This window comes from Coregonus lavaretus (genome assembly GCF_964263955.1).
Source record: "Coregonus lavaretus genome assembly, chromosome: 1".
NCBI lineage: Eukaryota > Metazoa > Chordata > Actinopteri > Salmoniformes > Salmonidae > Coregonus > Coregonus lavaretus.
The window spans coordinates 66,898,195-66,911,823 of NC_139988.1; the positions used below are offsets into that span (position 1 = coordinate 66,898,195).

The following is a 13,629-nucleotide window of genomic DNA, read 5'->3' on the forward strand; positions in this document are numbered from 1 at the left end:
CGTAGGGATGGTGCCAGGTTTCCTCCAGACCTGACACTTGGTATTCAGGCCAAAGAGTTCAATCTTGGTTTCATCAGACCAGAGAATCTTGTTTCTCATGGTCTGAGAGTCCATTAGGTGCCTTTTGGCAAACTCCAAGCGGTCTGTCATGTCCCTCTTACTGAGGAGATGCTTCCGTCTGGCCACTCTACCATAATGGCCTGATTGGTGGAGTGCTGCATTGATGGTTCTCCATCTGGAAGCTTCTCCCATCTCCACAGAGGAACTCTGGAGCTCTGTCAGAGTGACCATCAGGTTTTTGTTCACCTCCCTGACCAAGGCCCTTTTCTCCCGATTGCTCAGTTTGGACGGGCGGCCAGCTCTTGGAAGAGTCTTGGTGGTTCGAAACATCTTCCATTTAAGAATGATGGAGGCTACTGCGTTCTTGGGGACCTTCAATGCTGCAAAATATTTGTTGGTACCCTTCCCCAGATCTGTGCCTCGACACAATCCTGCCTCAGAGCTCTATGGACAATTCCTTCGACCTCATGGCTTGGTTTTTGCTCTGACATGCACTGTCAACTGTGGGACCTTATATAGACGAGTGTGTGCCTTTCCAAATCATGTCCAATCAATTGAATTTACCACAGGTGGACTCCAATGAAGTTGTAGAAACATCTCAAGGATTATCATTGGAAACAGGATGCACCTGAGCTCAATTTCGAGTCTCATAGCAAAGGGTCTGAATACTTATGTAAATAAGGTATTTCTGTTTTTTATTTGTTATAAATGAGCAAAAATGTCTAAAACCTGTTTTTGCTTTGTCATTATCGGGCATTGTGTGCAGATTGACGAGGAAAATTGTTTATTTAATCAATTTTAGAATAAGGCTGTAACGTAACAAAATGTGAAAAAGGTCAAGGGGTCTGAATACTTTCCCAATGCACTGTACTAGACCAGACATGATATACTAACAATTGACTGTCTGTTCCATGAGAAGCGGAGACTACTGGACTTTCCTCAGAATAATGAAGCATTCGCTACGTTTAGGAGGAGTCTAAACATACAGCCAAAGGTAATTTACCCTACCAACAACCTACATGTACTGAGGGTACATTTCTCTCATACTTCCCACACATGCTTTTGTAATGTTTTTTTATTGACCCATTCAAATGTTTCATATCACCTATACAGTATACAAATATGGAGAAGAACTGATTTCCCAAAAACATTTTACTAGTTGGTTTCTGATAGTCTTAGAGTAATGGTTGCTAGTTAAATGTTAGTTTTTTTTACTGTATTTGATGCCACAAAACAACTGAATGAGAAAATCAAACCGCTGTTTTTTATCTGTTTTTATATTTTATAAATTAGCAACAATTTCTAAAAACCTGTTTTTGCTTCGTCATTATGTGGCATTGTGTGTAGATTGTGTGTAGAATTTATTTAATCAATTTTAGAATAAGGCTGTAACGTAACAAAATGTGAAAAAGGTCAAGGGGTCTGAATACTTTCCCAATGCACTGTACTAGAAGAGAAGTAGAATCGGATAAAGCAAAGTCACAGATAAATGGAGGTTACAAAAAATTAAAACATTGAACATGGTGAGACAGACTTTTAATAATCACATAATCATTATTTAATTATAAACACTGTTACAGTAGAATTTCCATAATTTCTCATACTGTACTATCATACATGTAGTATCACCTCAGCTGCCTTGCATTTTCGCCTAATGTCCCAACACAGAATTTGCATGTCCTTTGTCATCTCATAACATCAGGTACAGGATCTGATGACTGAAGGGAGAAGCAAGATGACTGGTGAGTCTGATCTATAAATCTCAGTGATTTTTTCCAAACAAGTGCAGAGACTGTCATTTTTGATTTCATATGAATTAAACATTTTAATTACTCTGCCATTTTTTAAGTCATGTCACCCCCCTCTTTGTCTTTTCCTAAATAAGTCTATTCAACACACCATCGTTGTTAGAATCTTGATATCACCAACAGAGTTTGTGTTATAAGCAGTTTTAGGAGGGAGGGCAAGTCAATTTCCCCCATTCCTCTTTTCCCCAACCCAACAGTTTACTGCCATCTGACAATGGCCCATCGAAACTACACCTAAACTATATCAAAACTAATTTCACACATAGGCCTATAGTAATAGATGAAGCCTAACAAATCAATGCTATCTAGCTAGCTAAGTTTTTCTTCGTTGGACCTTTGTTTACAATGTATGCTATTTCAGTTTGTGTAGTTGTTGGTTTAGCTTTCTGTAACTTTGTAGAAAGTACGGTGTAATGAGCATGCTGTTTAATCAGCTTCATGATATACAGTGGGGAGAACAAGTATTTGATACACTGTCGATTTTGCAGGTTTTCCTACTTACAAAGCATGTAGAGGTCTGTAATTTTTATCATAGGTACACTTCAACTGTGAGAGACGGAATCTAAAACAAAAATTTAGAAAATCACATTGTATGATTTTTAAGTAATTAATTTGCATTTTATTGCATGACATAAGTATTTGATACATCAGAAAAGCAGAACTTAATATTTGGTACAGAAACCTTTGTTTGCAATTACAGAGATCATATGTTTCCTGTAGGTCTTGACCAGGTTTGCCCTGGCTGTGTGTTTCGGGTCGTTGTCATGCTGGAAGACCCAGCCACGACCCATCTTCAATGCTCTTACTGAGGGAAGGAGGTTGTTGGCCAAGATCTCGCAATACATGGCCCCATCCATCCTCCCCTCAATACGGTGCAGTCGTCCTGTCCCCTTTGCAGAAAAGCATCCCCAAAGAATGATGTTTCCACCTCCATGCTTCACGGTTGGGATGGTGTTCTTGGGGTTGTACTCATCCTTCTTCTTCCTCCAAACATGGCGAGTAGAGTTTAGACCAAAAAGCTCAATTTTTGTCTCATCAGACCACAAGACCTTCTCCCATTCCTCCTCTGGATCATCCAGATGGTCATTGGCAAACTTCAGACGGGCCTGGACATGCGCTGGCTTGAGCAGGGGGACCTTGCGTGCGCTGCAGGATTTTAATCCATGACGGCGTAGTGTGTTACTAATGGTTTTCTTTGAGACTGTGTTCCCAGCTCTCTTCAGGTCATTGACCAGGTCCTGCCGTGTAGTTCTGGGCATATCCCTCACCTTCCTCATGATCATTAATGCCCCACGAGGTGAGATCTTGCATGGAGCCCCAGACCGAGGGTGATTGACCGTCATCTTGAACTTCTTCCATTTTCTAATAATTGCACCAACAGTTGTTGCCTTCTCACCAAGCTGCTTGCCTATTGTCCTGTAGCCCATCCCAACCTTGTGCAGGTCTACAATTTTATCCCTGATGTCCTTACACAGCTCTCTGGTCTTGGCCATTGTGGAGAGGTTGGAGTCTGTTTGATTGAGTGTGTGGACAGGTATCTTTTATACAGGTAACGAGTTCGAACAGGTGCAGTTAAGACAGGTAATGAGTGAAGAACAGGAGGGCTTCTTAAAGAAAAACGAACAGGTCTGTGAGAGCCGGAATTCTTACTGGTTGGTAGGTGATCAAATACTTATGTCATGCAATAAAATGCAAATTAATTACTAAAAAATCATACAATGTGATTTTCTGGATTTTTGTTTTAGATTCCGTCTCTCACAGTTGAAGTGTAGCTATGATAAAAATGACAGACCTCTACATGCTTTGTAAGTAGGAAAACCTGTAAAATCGGCAGTGTATGAAATACTTGTTCTCCCCACTGTACCACACCTGTCAGGTGGATGGATTATCTTGGCAAAGCAGAAATGCTCCCAAACAGGGATCTTTAAAAATGTGTGCTCAAACTTTGAAAGAAATAAGCTTTCTGGGCATATGCAACATTTCGGGGATCTTTTATTTCAGCTCATGAAACATGGGACCAACACTTTACATGTTGCGTTTATGTTTTTGTTGAGTGTGCAGTATATCGTGCGTGCAACCAGTCCTTTAACAAAACTACACCGACCAGAGGATACTATTGTCAATAGGCGCTAAAGGTAGTTAGCGTCTATGAATGGGCTAGATATAGCCTACCGATGATATGGTGTTATAAGACTGAATAATTTCAATATGTTTGGAGGAGTGTGTCTTTGGTAACCGGACAAGAGGTGCTCTTTTGAAATGGGGATGGATACAAGCCGAATGGAGTATCCTATGCACTGCAGGTAGGCCTACAGTGTGTGAATTGTGAGTAATACAAAAGCCTCACGAGTAGACCATTTAGAAACCTTTTATGGATACGCTACTTGGCTAATGGATGGCCAGGATAAGAAAGACACCAGACGCATTGCTTTTGAATCTAGCTTTCATTATAGTAGGGTAAGGGTAGCCTACAAGGGCTCAATCTAAATGGAATACAAGCAATTCTTACAGGAAAATAACATAATTGTTTTTAAATATGAGTGTCACCGGATCATCTCATCTCTTCTTCCATGATGAGCAAATAGCCTACATGTAGGAGTTTTTACGCACATTCAAAATAATAACAGGATCTGGCTAAAATAATGTAGATTAGCCTAGATAGATGAAAATAGGATGGCCCCAAACTTGATCTTTTAATAAAGATTTATTTGAAAGTGGTCTGATGTGCCAAACCCTTTATGATAGTCTTGTCTACTTGGCGAATGCATTGGGCAGGACAAAAAAAGCGCCTTTATTGAGAGGAGTGGAGGCTATGCTTGGTTTTTTAATAAATGTTTTATCAAAAACATTTAGTTTTTTATGTTTCTAAATACAAGCTTTACTGGTACAAAAAACACATCCCTCTTGTTCCATATGCAAGCGTTCTTAAGGACACACGTCAGATATTGCCACCCCTCACACCACACCAAGCTCATATAAAACAGGTAAATCACCAATCCTGGCGCTAGGGTTTGAAAACAGAAGAGTGACAGCATTAACAGGTCGAAATTGCAAATGAGCATGCATAAAATAGAGCCCAAGAAGTATTACTTTCAATTTCCAAAAATAAACACAACATTCCAATTTTAATACAGACAATTTTTACTGGGAAGGAGAAAATATAACAAAAATAATACTACTAAGTAACCTAATGATGTGTGTAGTAATGATTTCAAACTTTTTTTATACAGGCAAAATGGCAGAGTCCAGTTTTCATAGTAAGTCAACATGTTACTTTCTCAGATGCCATTGGGGTTTTTTCTTGCTTAAATGTACTTGATCAAAAACTCCATCATAGTGAGCTTTTGCAGTGCTTACACTTAGAATGTGAGCAAAATATCTGTAAGTGTGCCCATCATATGAAGGTCGATGTGTGGTCTAACATTTCATCAAAATATGTCAGTTATAAAGTTGTATGTTGTTACAAAAAGTAGCCGAGCTGATACGCCACCTTTTTTACATAAACCAGCTGCACTAATGATCAAGGTCATGGAATTAACAATACAGGTTCCATCTGTAATATCCTGTTGCAGGTAATCCAAGGATGAGAAAATTCTTCACTGTTGTTAGTGGCAATACCTTGGCTTCTCATAAGGAGTTTTTGAAACAACTCACCATGCAACGAGACTTTACTGAAGTGAGGACCCTGGAGGAGAGTGATGTCATTATGACTTTCTGTCCTATCGTCAGTCGTGCTGGGACTGATATTGAAGCAGCACTGCAGGAGATACCAAGTAAGAAGCAAAGTTATTGACATATACTGCAGATCTGAAATGTTTTATATCAAATCCATGTCAGTGTTGACCTATGTATCTAGCAAGAGGCTAATTATCTGAATGCTTTATTTGTTAGCTTTTTCTCATGCTAAACATTTTATTGTCACTTTCTAAACAGCTGGTAAACGTGTTGTTTTGGTGGTGCTGCATCATTCCTTCAACCCAGACTGCACAGTACCTAACAGTAGCATACTGGTGACCAGACATGATATACTAACAGTGGACTGTCTGTTCCATGAGAACCATGGACTACTGGACTGTCCTCGCAATAAAGAAGCAGTCGCTACGATTTGGAGGAGTCTAAACATACAGCCAAAGGTAATTTACCCTACCAACAACCTACATGTACTGAGGGTACATTTCTCTCATACTCCCCATGCATACTTTTGCAATGTTTTTTTATTGACCCATTCAAATGTTTCATATCACCTATACAGTATACAAATATGGAGCACAGATTTCACCTAAATGTTTTATTAGTCAGAGTCTGATAGTCTTAGAGTAATGGTTGCTAGTTAAATGTGAGTTTTTTACTGTATTTGATGCCACAAAACACCTGAATGAGAAATTCAAACAGCTTCGGGACAAAGACACAAAACTGGATGACATAAGCACTGCTAGTGAGCTGGAGAATAGTAAGAAGCAAGTTGAGGCACTGGAAAAAGAACTACAGAAGTGCAGAGTTCAACTGCAGAAAAGAGACTGTGACCTAGAAAAGAGCAAACAGGAAGTTGAACATAAGGAAACACTACTAAAGGAGATAGATGAACTAAACAGAAAACAACATGAACAGCTAAAAGATAAAGACAAACTACAGGTTTTTAGATTTAAAAAAAAATGTATATAAAAATAAATAATGAAATATCACATTTACATAAGCATTCAGACCCTTTACTCAGTACTTTGTTGAAGCGCCTTTGGCAGCGATTACAACCTCAAGTCTTCTTGGGTATGAATCTACATTCTTGGCACACCTGTATTTGGGGAGTTTATCCCATTTATTCTCTGCAGATCCTCTCAAGCTCTGTCAGGTTGGATGGGGAGCATCGCTGCACAGCTATTTTCAGGTCTTTCCAGAGATGTTCGATCGGGTTCAAGTCCCAAGTCCGGGCTCTGGCTGGGCCACTCAAGGACATTCAGAGACATGTCCCGAAGCCACTCCTGCGTTGTCTTGGCTGTGTGCTTATGGTCGTTGTCCTGTTGGAAGGTGAACCTTCACCCCAGTCTGAGGTCCTGAGCGTGCTGAAGCAGGTTTTGATCAAGGATCTCTCTGTACTTTGCTCTGTTCATCTTTCTCTTGATCCTGACGGTCTGTCATGTGCCTCTTATTGAGGAGATGCTTCCGTCTGGCCACTCTACCATAATGGCCTGATTGGTGGAGTACTGCATTGATGGTTCTCCTTCTGGAAGGTTCTCCCATCTCCACAGAGGAACTCTGGAGCTCTGTCAGAGTGACCATCGGGTTTTTGTTCACCTCTCTGACCAAGGCCCTTTTCTCCCAATTGCTCAGTTTGGATGGGCGGCCAGCTCTTGGAAGAGTCTTGGTGGTTCCAATCATCTTCCATTTAAGAATGATGGAGGCTACTGTGTTCTTGGGGACCTTCAATACTGCAAAATATTTGTTGGTACCCTTCCCCAGATCTGTGCCTCGACACAATCCTGCCTCAGAGCTCTATGGACAATTCCTTCGACCTCATGGCTTGGTTTTTGCTCTGACATGCACTGTCAACTGTGGGACCTTATATAGACGAGTGTGTGCCTTTCCAAATCATGTCCAATCAATTGAATTTACCACAGGTGGACTCCAATGAAGTTGTAGAAACATCTCAAGGATTATCATTGGAAACAGGATGCACCTGAGCTCAATTTCGAGTCTCATAGCAAAGGGTCTGAATACTTATGTAAATAAGGTATTTATGTTTTTTATTTGTTATAAATGAGCAAAAATGTCTAAAACCTGTTTTTGCTTTGTCATTATTGGGCATTGTGTGCAGATTGACGAGGAAAATGGTTTATTTAATCAATTTTAGAATAAGGCTGTAACTTAACAAAATGTGAAAAAGGTCAAGGGGTCTGAATACTTTCCCAATGCGCTGTACTAGACCAGACATGATATACTAACAATGGACTGTCTGTTCCATGACATGCAGAGACTACTGGACATTCCTCAGAATAAAGAAAAGCGTATGTTTTGGAGTCCAAACAAACAGCCAAAGGTAATTTACCCTACCAACAACCTAAGGGTACATTTCTCTCATACTCCCCATGCATACTTTTGTAATGTTTTTTTATTGACCCATTCAAATGTTTCATATCACCTATACAGTATACAAATATGGAGAAGAACTGATTTCCCAAAAACATTTTACTAGTTGGTTTCTGATAGTCTTAGAGTAATGTTTGCTAGTTAAATGTTCGTTTTTTTTACTGTATTTGATGACACAATACAACTGAATGAGAAAATCAAACCGCTGTTTTTTATCTGTTTTTATATTTTATAAATTAGCAACAATTTCTAAAAACCTGTTTTTGCTTCGCCATTATGTGGCATTGTGTTTAGAATTTATTTTATTTAATTTAATACATTTTACATTTTTACATTTATAGTCATTTAGCAGACGCTCTTATCCAGAGCGACTTAAGTGCCTTGCTCAAGGGCACATCGACAGATTTTTCACCTAGTCGGCTTAGGGATTAGAACCAGCGACCTTTCGGTTACTGGCACAACGCTCTTAACCACTAAGCTACCTGCCGCCCCATGTCATACATGTAGTATCAACTCAGCTGCCTTGCATTTTCGCCTAATGTCCCAACACAGAATTTGCATGTCCTTTGTCATCTCATAACATCAGGTACAGGATCTGATGACTGAAGGGAGAAGCAAGATGACTGGTGAGTCTGATCTATAAATCTCAGTGATTTTTTCCAAACAAGTGCAGAGACTGTCATTTTTGATTTCATATGAATTAAACATTTTAATTACTCTGCCATTTTTTAAGTCATGTCACCCCTGTCTTTGTCTTTTCCTAAATAAGTCTATTCAACACACCGTCGTTGTTAGAATCTTGATATCACCAACAGAGTTTGTGTTATAAGCAGTTTTAGGAGGGAGGGCAAGTCAATTTTCCCCATTCCTCTTTTCCCCAACCCAACAGTTTACTGCCATCTGACAATGGCCCATCGAAACTACACCTAAACTATATCAAAACTAATTTCACACATAGGCCTATAGTAATAGATGAAGCCTAACAAATCAATGCTATCTAGCTAGCTAAGTTTTTCTTCGTTGGACCTTCGTTTACAATGTATGCAATTTCAGTTTGTGTAGTTGTTGGTTTAGCTTTCTGTAACTTTGTAGAAAGTACGGTGTAATGAGCATGCTGTTTAATCAGCTTCATGATATACAGTGGGGAGAACAAGTATTTGATACACTACCGATTTTGCAGGTTTTCCTACTTACAAAGCATGTAGAGGTCTGTAATTTTTATCATAGGTACACTTCAACTGTGAGAGACGGAATCTAAAACAAAAATTTAGAAAATCACATTGTATGATTTTTAAGTAATTAATTTGCATTTTATTGCATGACATAAGTATTTGATACGTCAGAAAAGCAGAACTTAATATTTGGTACAGAAACCTTTGTTTGCAATTACAGAGATCATATGTTTCCTGTAGGTCTTGACCAGGTTTGCACACACTGCAGCAGGGATTTTGGTCCACTCCTCCATACAGACCTTCTCCAGATCCTTCAGGTGTCGGGGCTGTCGCTGGGCAATACGGACTTTCAGCTCCCTCCAAAGATTTTCTATTGGGTTCAGGTCTGGAGACTGGCTAGGCCACTCCAGGATCTTGAGATGCTTCTTACGGAGCCACTCCTTAGTTGCCCTGGCTGTGTGTTTCGGGTCGTTGTCATGCTGGAAGACCCAGCCACGACCCATCTTCAATGCTCTTACTGAGGGAAGGAGGTTGTTAGCCAAGATCTCGCAATACATGGCCCCATCCATCCTCCCCTCAATACGGTGCAGTCGTCCTGTCCCCTTTGCAGAAAAGCATCCCAAAAGAATTATGTTTCCACCTCCATGCTTCACGGTTGGGATGGTGTTCTTGGGGTTGTACTCATCCTTCTTCTTCCTCCAAACACGGCGAGTGGAGTTTAGACCAAAAAGCTCAATTTTTGTCTCATCAGACCACAAGACCTTCTCCCATTCCTCCTCTGGATCATCCAGATGGTCATTGGCAAACTTCAGACGGGCCTGGACATGCGCTGGCTTGAGCAGGGGGACCTTGTGTGCGCTGCAGGATTTTAATCCATGACGGCGTAGTGTGTTACTAATGGTTTTCTTTGAGACTGTGGTCCCAGCTCTCTTCAGGTCATTGACCAGGTCCTGCCGTGTAGTTCTGGGCTCATCCCTCACCTTCCTCATGATCATTGATGCCCCACGAGGTGAGATCTTGCATGGAGCCCCAGACCGAGGGTGATTGACCGTCATCTTGAACTTTTCCATTTTCTAATAATTGCACCAACAGTTGTTGCCTTCTCACCAAGCTGCTTGCCTATTGTCCAGTAGCCCATCCCAACCTTGTGCAGGTCTACAATTGTATCCCTGATGTCCTTACACAGCTCTCTGGTCTTGGCCATTGTGGAGAGGTTGGAGTCTGTTTGATTGAGTGTGTGGACAGGTATCTTTTATACAGGTAACGAGTTCGAACAGGTGCAGTTAATACAGGTAATGAGTGAAGAACAGGAGGGCTTCTTAAAGAAAAACGAACAGGTCTGTGAGAGCCGTAATTCTTACTGGTTGGTAGGTGATCAAATACTTATGTCATGCAATAAAATGCAAATTAATTACTTAAAAATCATACAATGGGATTTTCTGGATTTTTGTTTTAGATTCCGTCTCTCACAGTTGAAGTGTAGCTATGATAAAAATGACAGACCTCTACATGCTTTGTAAGTAGGAAAACCTGTAAAATCGGCAGTGTATGAAATACTTGTTCTCCCCACTGTACCACACCTGTCAGGTGGATGGATTATCTTGGCAAAGCAGAAATGCTCCCTAACAGGGATCTTTAAAAATGTGTGCTCAAACTTTGAGAGAAATAAGCTTTCTGGGCATATGTAACATTTCAGGGATCTTTTATTTCAGCTCATGAAACATGGGACCAACACTTTACATGTTGCGTTTATGTTTTTGTTGAGTGTGCAGTATATCGTGCGTGCAACCAGTCCTTTAACAAAACTACCCCGACCAGAGGATACTATTGTCAATAGGCGCTAAAGGTAGTTAGCGTCTATGAATGGGCTAGATATAGCCTACCGATGATATGGTGTTATAAGACTGAATAATTTCAATATGTTTGGAGGAGTGTGTCTTTGGTAACCGGACAAGAGGTGCTCTTTTGAAATGGGGATGGATACAAGCCGAATGGAGTATCCTATGCACTGCAGGTAGGCCTACAGTGTGTGAATTGTGAGTAATACAAAAGCCTCACGAGTAGACCATTTAGAAACCTTTTATGGATAGGCTACTTGGCTAATGGATGGCCAGGATAAGAAAGACACCAGACGCATTGCTTTTGAATCTAGCTTTCGTTATAGTAGGGTAAGGGTAGCCTACAAGGGCTCAATCGAAATGGAATACAAGCAATTCTTACAGGAAAATAACATAATTGTTTTTAAATATGAGTGTCACCGGATCATCTCATCTCTTCTTCCATGATGAGCAAATAGCCTACATGGAGGAGTTTTTACGCACATTCAAAATAATAACAGGATCTGGCTAAAATAATGTAGATTAGCCTAGATAGATGAAAATAGGATGGCCCCAAACTTGATCTTTTAATAAAGATTTATTTGAAAGTGGTCTGATGTGCCAAACCCTTTATGATAGTCTTGACTACTTGGCGAATGCATTGGGCAGGACCAAAAAAAAGCACCTTTATTGAGAGGAGTGGAGGCTATGCTTGGTTTTTTAATAAATGTTTTATCAAAAACATTTAGTTTTTTATGTTTCTAAATACAAGCTTTACTGGTACAAAAAGCACATCCCTCTTGTTCCATATGCAAGCGTTTTTAAGGACACACGTCAGATATTTCCACCCCTCACACCTCAGCGCAAGCAAGCTCATATAAAACAGGTAAATTACCAATCCTGGCGCTAGGGTTTGAAAACAGAAGAGTGACAGCTTTAACAGGTCGAAATTGCAAATGAGCATGCATAAAATAGAGCCCAAGAAGTATTACTTTCAATTTCCAAAAATAAACACAACATTCCAATTTAAATACAGACAATTTTTACTGGGAAGGAGAAAATATAACAAAAATACTACTACTAAGTAACCTAATGATGTGTGTAGTAATGATTTCAAACTTTTTTTTATACAGGCAAAATGGCAGAGTCCAGTGTTCATTGTAAGTCAACATGTTACTTTCTCAGATGCCATTGGGGTTTTTTCTTGCTTAAATGTACTTGATCAAAAACTCCTTCATAGTGAGCTTTTGCAGTGCTTACACTTAGAATGTGAGCAAAATATCTGTAAGTGTGCCCATCATATGAAGGTCGATGTGTGGTCTAACATTTCATCAAAATATGTCAGTTATAAAGTTGTATGTTGTTACAAAAAGTAGCCGAGCTGATACGCCACCTTTTTTACATAAACCAGCTGCACTAATGATCAAGGTCATGGAATTAACAATACAGGTTCCATCTTTAATATCCTGTTGCAGGTAATCCAAGGATGAGAAAATTCTTCACTGTTGTTAGTGGCAATACCTTGGCTTCTCATAAGGACTTTTTGAAACAACTCACCATGCAACGAGACTTTACTGAAGTGAGGACCCTGGAGGAGAGTGATGTCATTATGACTTTCTGTCCTATCGTCAGTCGTGCTGGGACTGATATTGAAGCAGCACTGCAGGAGATACCAAGTAAGAAGCAAAGTTATTGACATATACTGCGTATCTGAAATGTTTTATATCAAATCCATGTCAGTGTTGACCTATGTATCTAGCAAGAGGCTAATTATCTGAATGCTTTATTTGTTAGCTTTTTCTCATGCTAAACATTTTATTGTCACTTTCTAAACAGCTGGTAAACGTGTTGTTTTGGTGGTGCTGCATCATTCCTTCAACCCAGACTGCACAGTACCTAACAGTAGCATACTGGTGACCAGACATGATATACTAACAGTGGACTGTCTGTTCCATGAGAACCATGGACTACTGGACTGTCCTCGCAATAAAGAAGCAGTCGCTACGATTTGGAGGAGTCTAAACATACAGCCAAAGGTAATTTACCCTACCAACAACCTACATGTCTAAGGGTACATTTCTCTCATACTCCCCATGCATACTTTTGTAATGTATTTTTATTGACCCATTCAAATGTTTCATATCACCTATACAGTATGCAAATATGGAGCACAGATTTCACCTAAATGTTTTATTAGTCAGAGTCTGATAGTCTTAGAGTAATGGTTGCTAGTTAAATGTTAGTTTTTTACTGTATTTGATGCCACAAAACAACTGAATGAGAAATTCAAACAGCTTCGGGACAAAGACACAAAACTGGATGACATAAGCACTGCTAGTGAGCTGGAGAATAGTAAGAAGCAAGTTGAGGCACTGGAAAAAGAACTACAGAAGTGCAGAGTTCAACTGCAGAAAAGAGACTGTGTCCTAGAAAAGAGCAAACAGGAAGTTGAACATAAGGAAACACTACTAAAGGAGATAGATGAACTAAACAGAAAACAACATGAACAGCTAAAAGATAAAGACAAACTACAGCTTTTTAGACTGATTTCTTTGTATATATAAAAATAAATAATGAAATATCACATTTACATAAGCATTCAGACCCTTTACTCAGTACTTTGTTGAAGCGCCTTTGGCAGCGATTACAACCTCAAGTCTTCTTGGGTATGAATCTACATTCTTGGCACAC

General features: G+C 39.8%; 1 protein-coding gene across 1 annotated transcript in view; it reads left to right on the top strand.

Annotated features, from left to right (window-relative positions):
* LOC311133767 (uncharacterized protein) overlaps positions 1–13,629 on the top strand; it is a gene marked incomplete at both ends in the record, with an annotated part of 35,297 nt that overhangs the window by 8,203 nt on the left and 13,465 nt on the right. Inside the window, 9 exons of the mRNA XM_084167323.1 lie at positions 980–1,054; positions 1,763–1,802; positions 5,099–5,125; positions 5,441–5,641; positions 5,802–6,001; positions 8,536–8,575; positions 12,072–12,098; positions 12,414–12,614; positions 12,775–12,974. Of these exons, the coding sequence (XP_084023449.1) occupies positions 980–1,054; positions 1,763–1,802; positions 5,099–5,125; positions 5,441–5,641; positions 5,802–6,001; positions 8,536–8,575; positions 12,072–12,098; positions 12,414–12,614; positions 12,775–12,974 (1,011 nt within the window). The remainder of the gene's footprint in view (positions 1–979; positions 1,055–1,762; positions 1,803–5,098; positions 5,126–5,440; positions 5,642–5,801; positions 6,002–8,535; positions 8,576–12,071; positions 12,099–12,413; positions 12,615–12,774; positions 12,975–13,629) is intronic.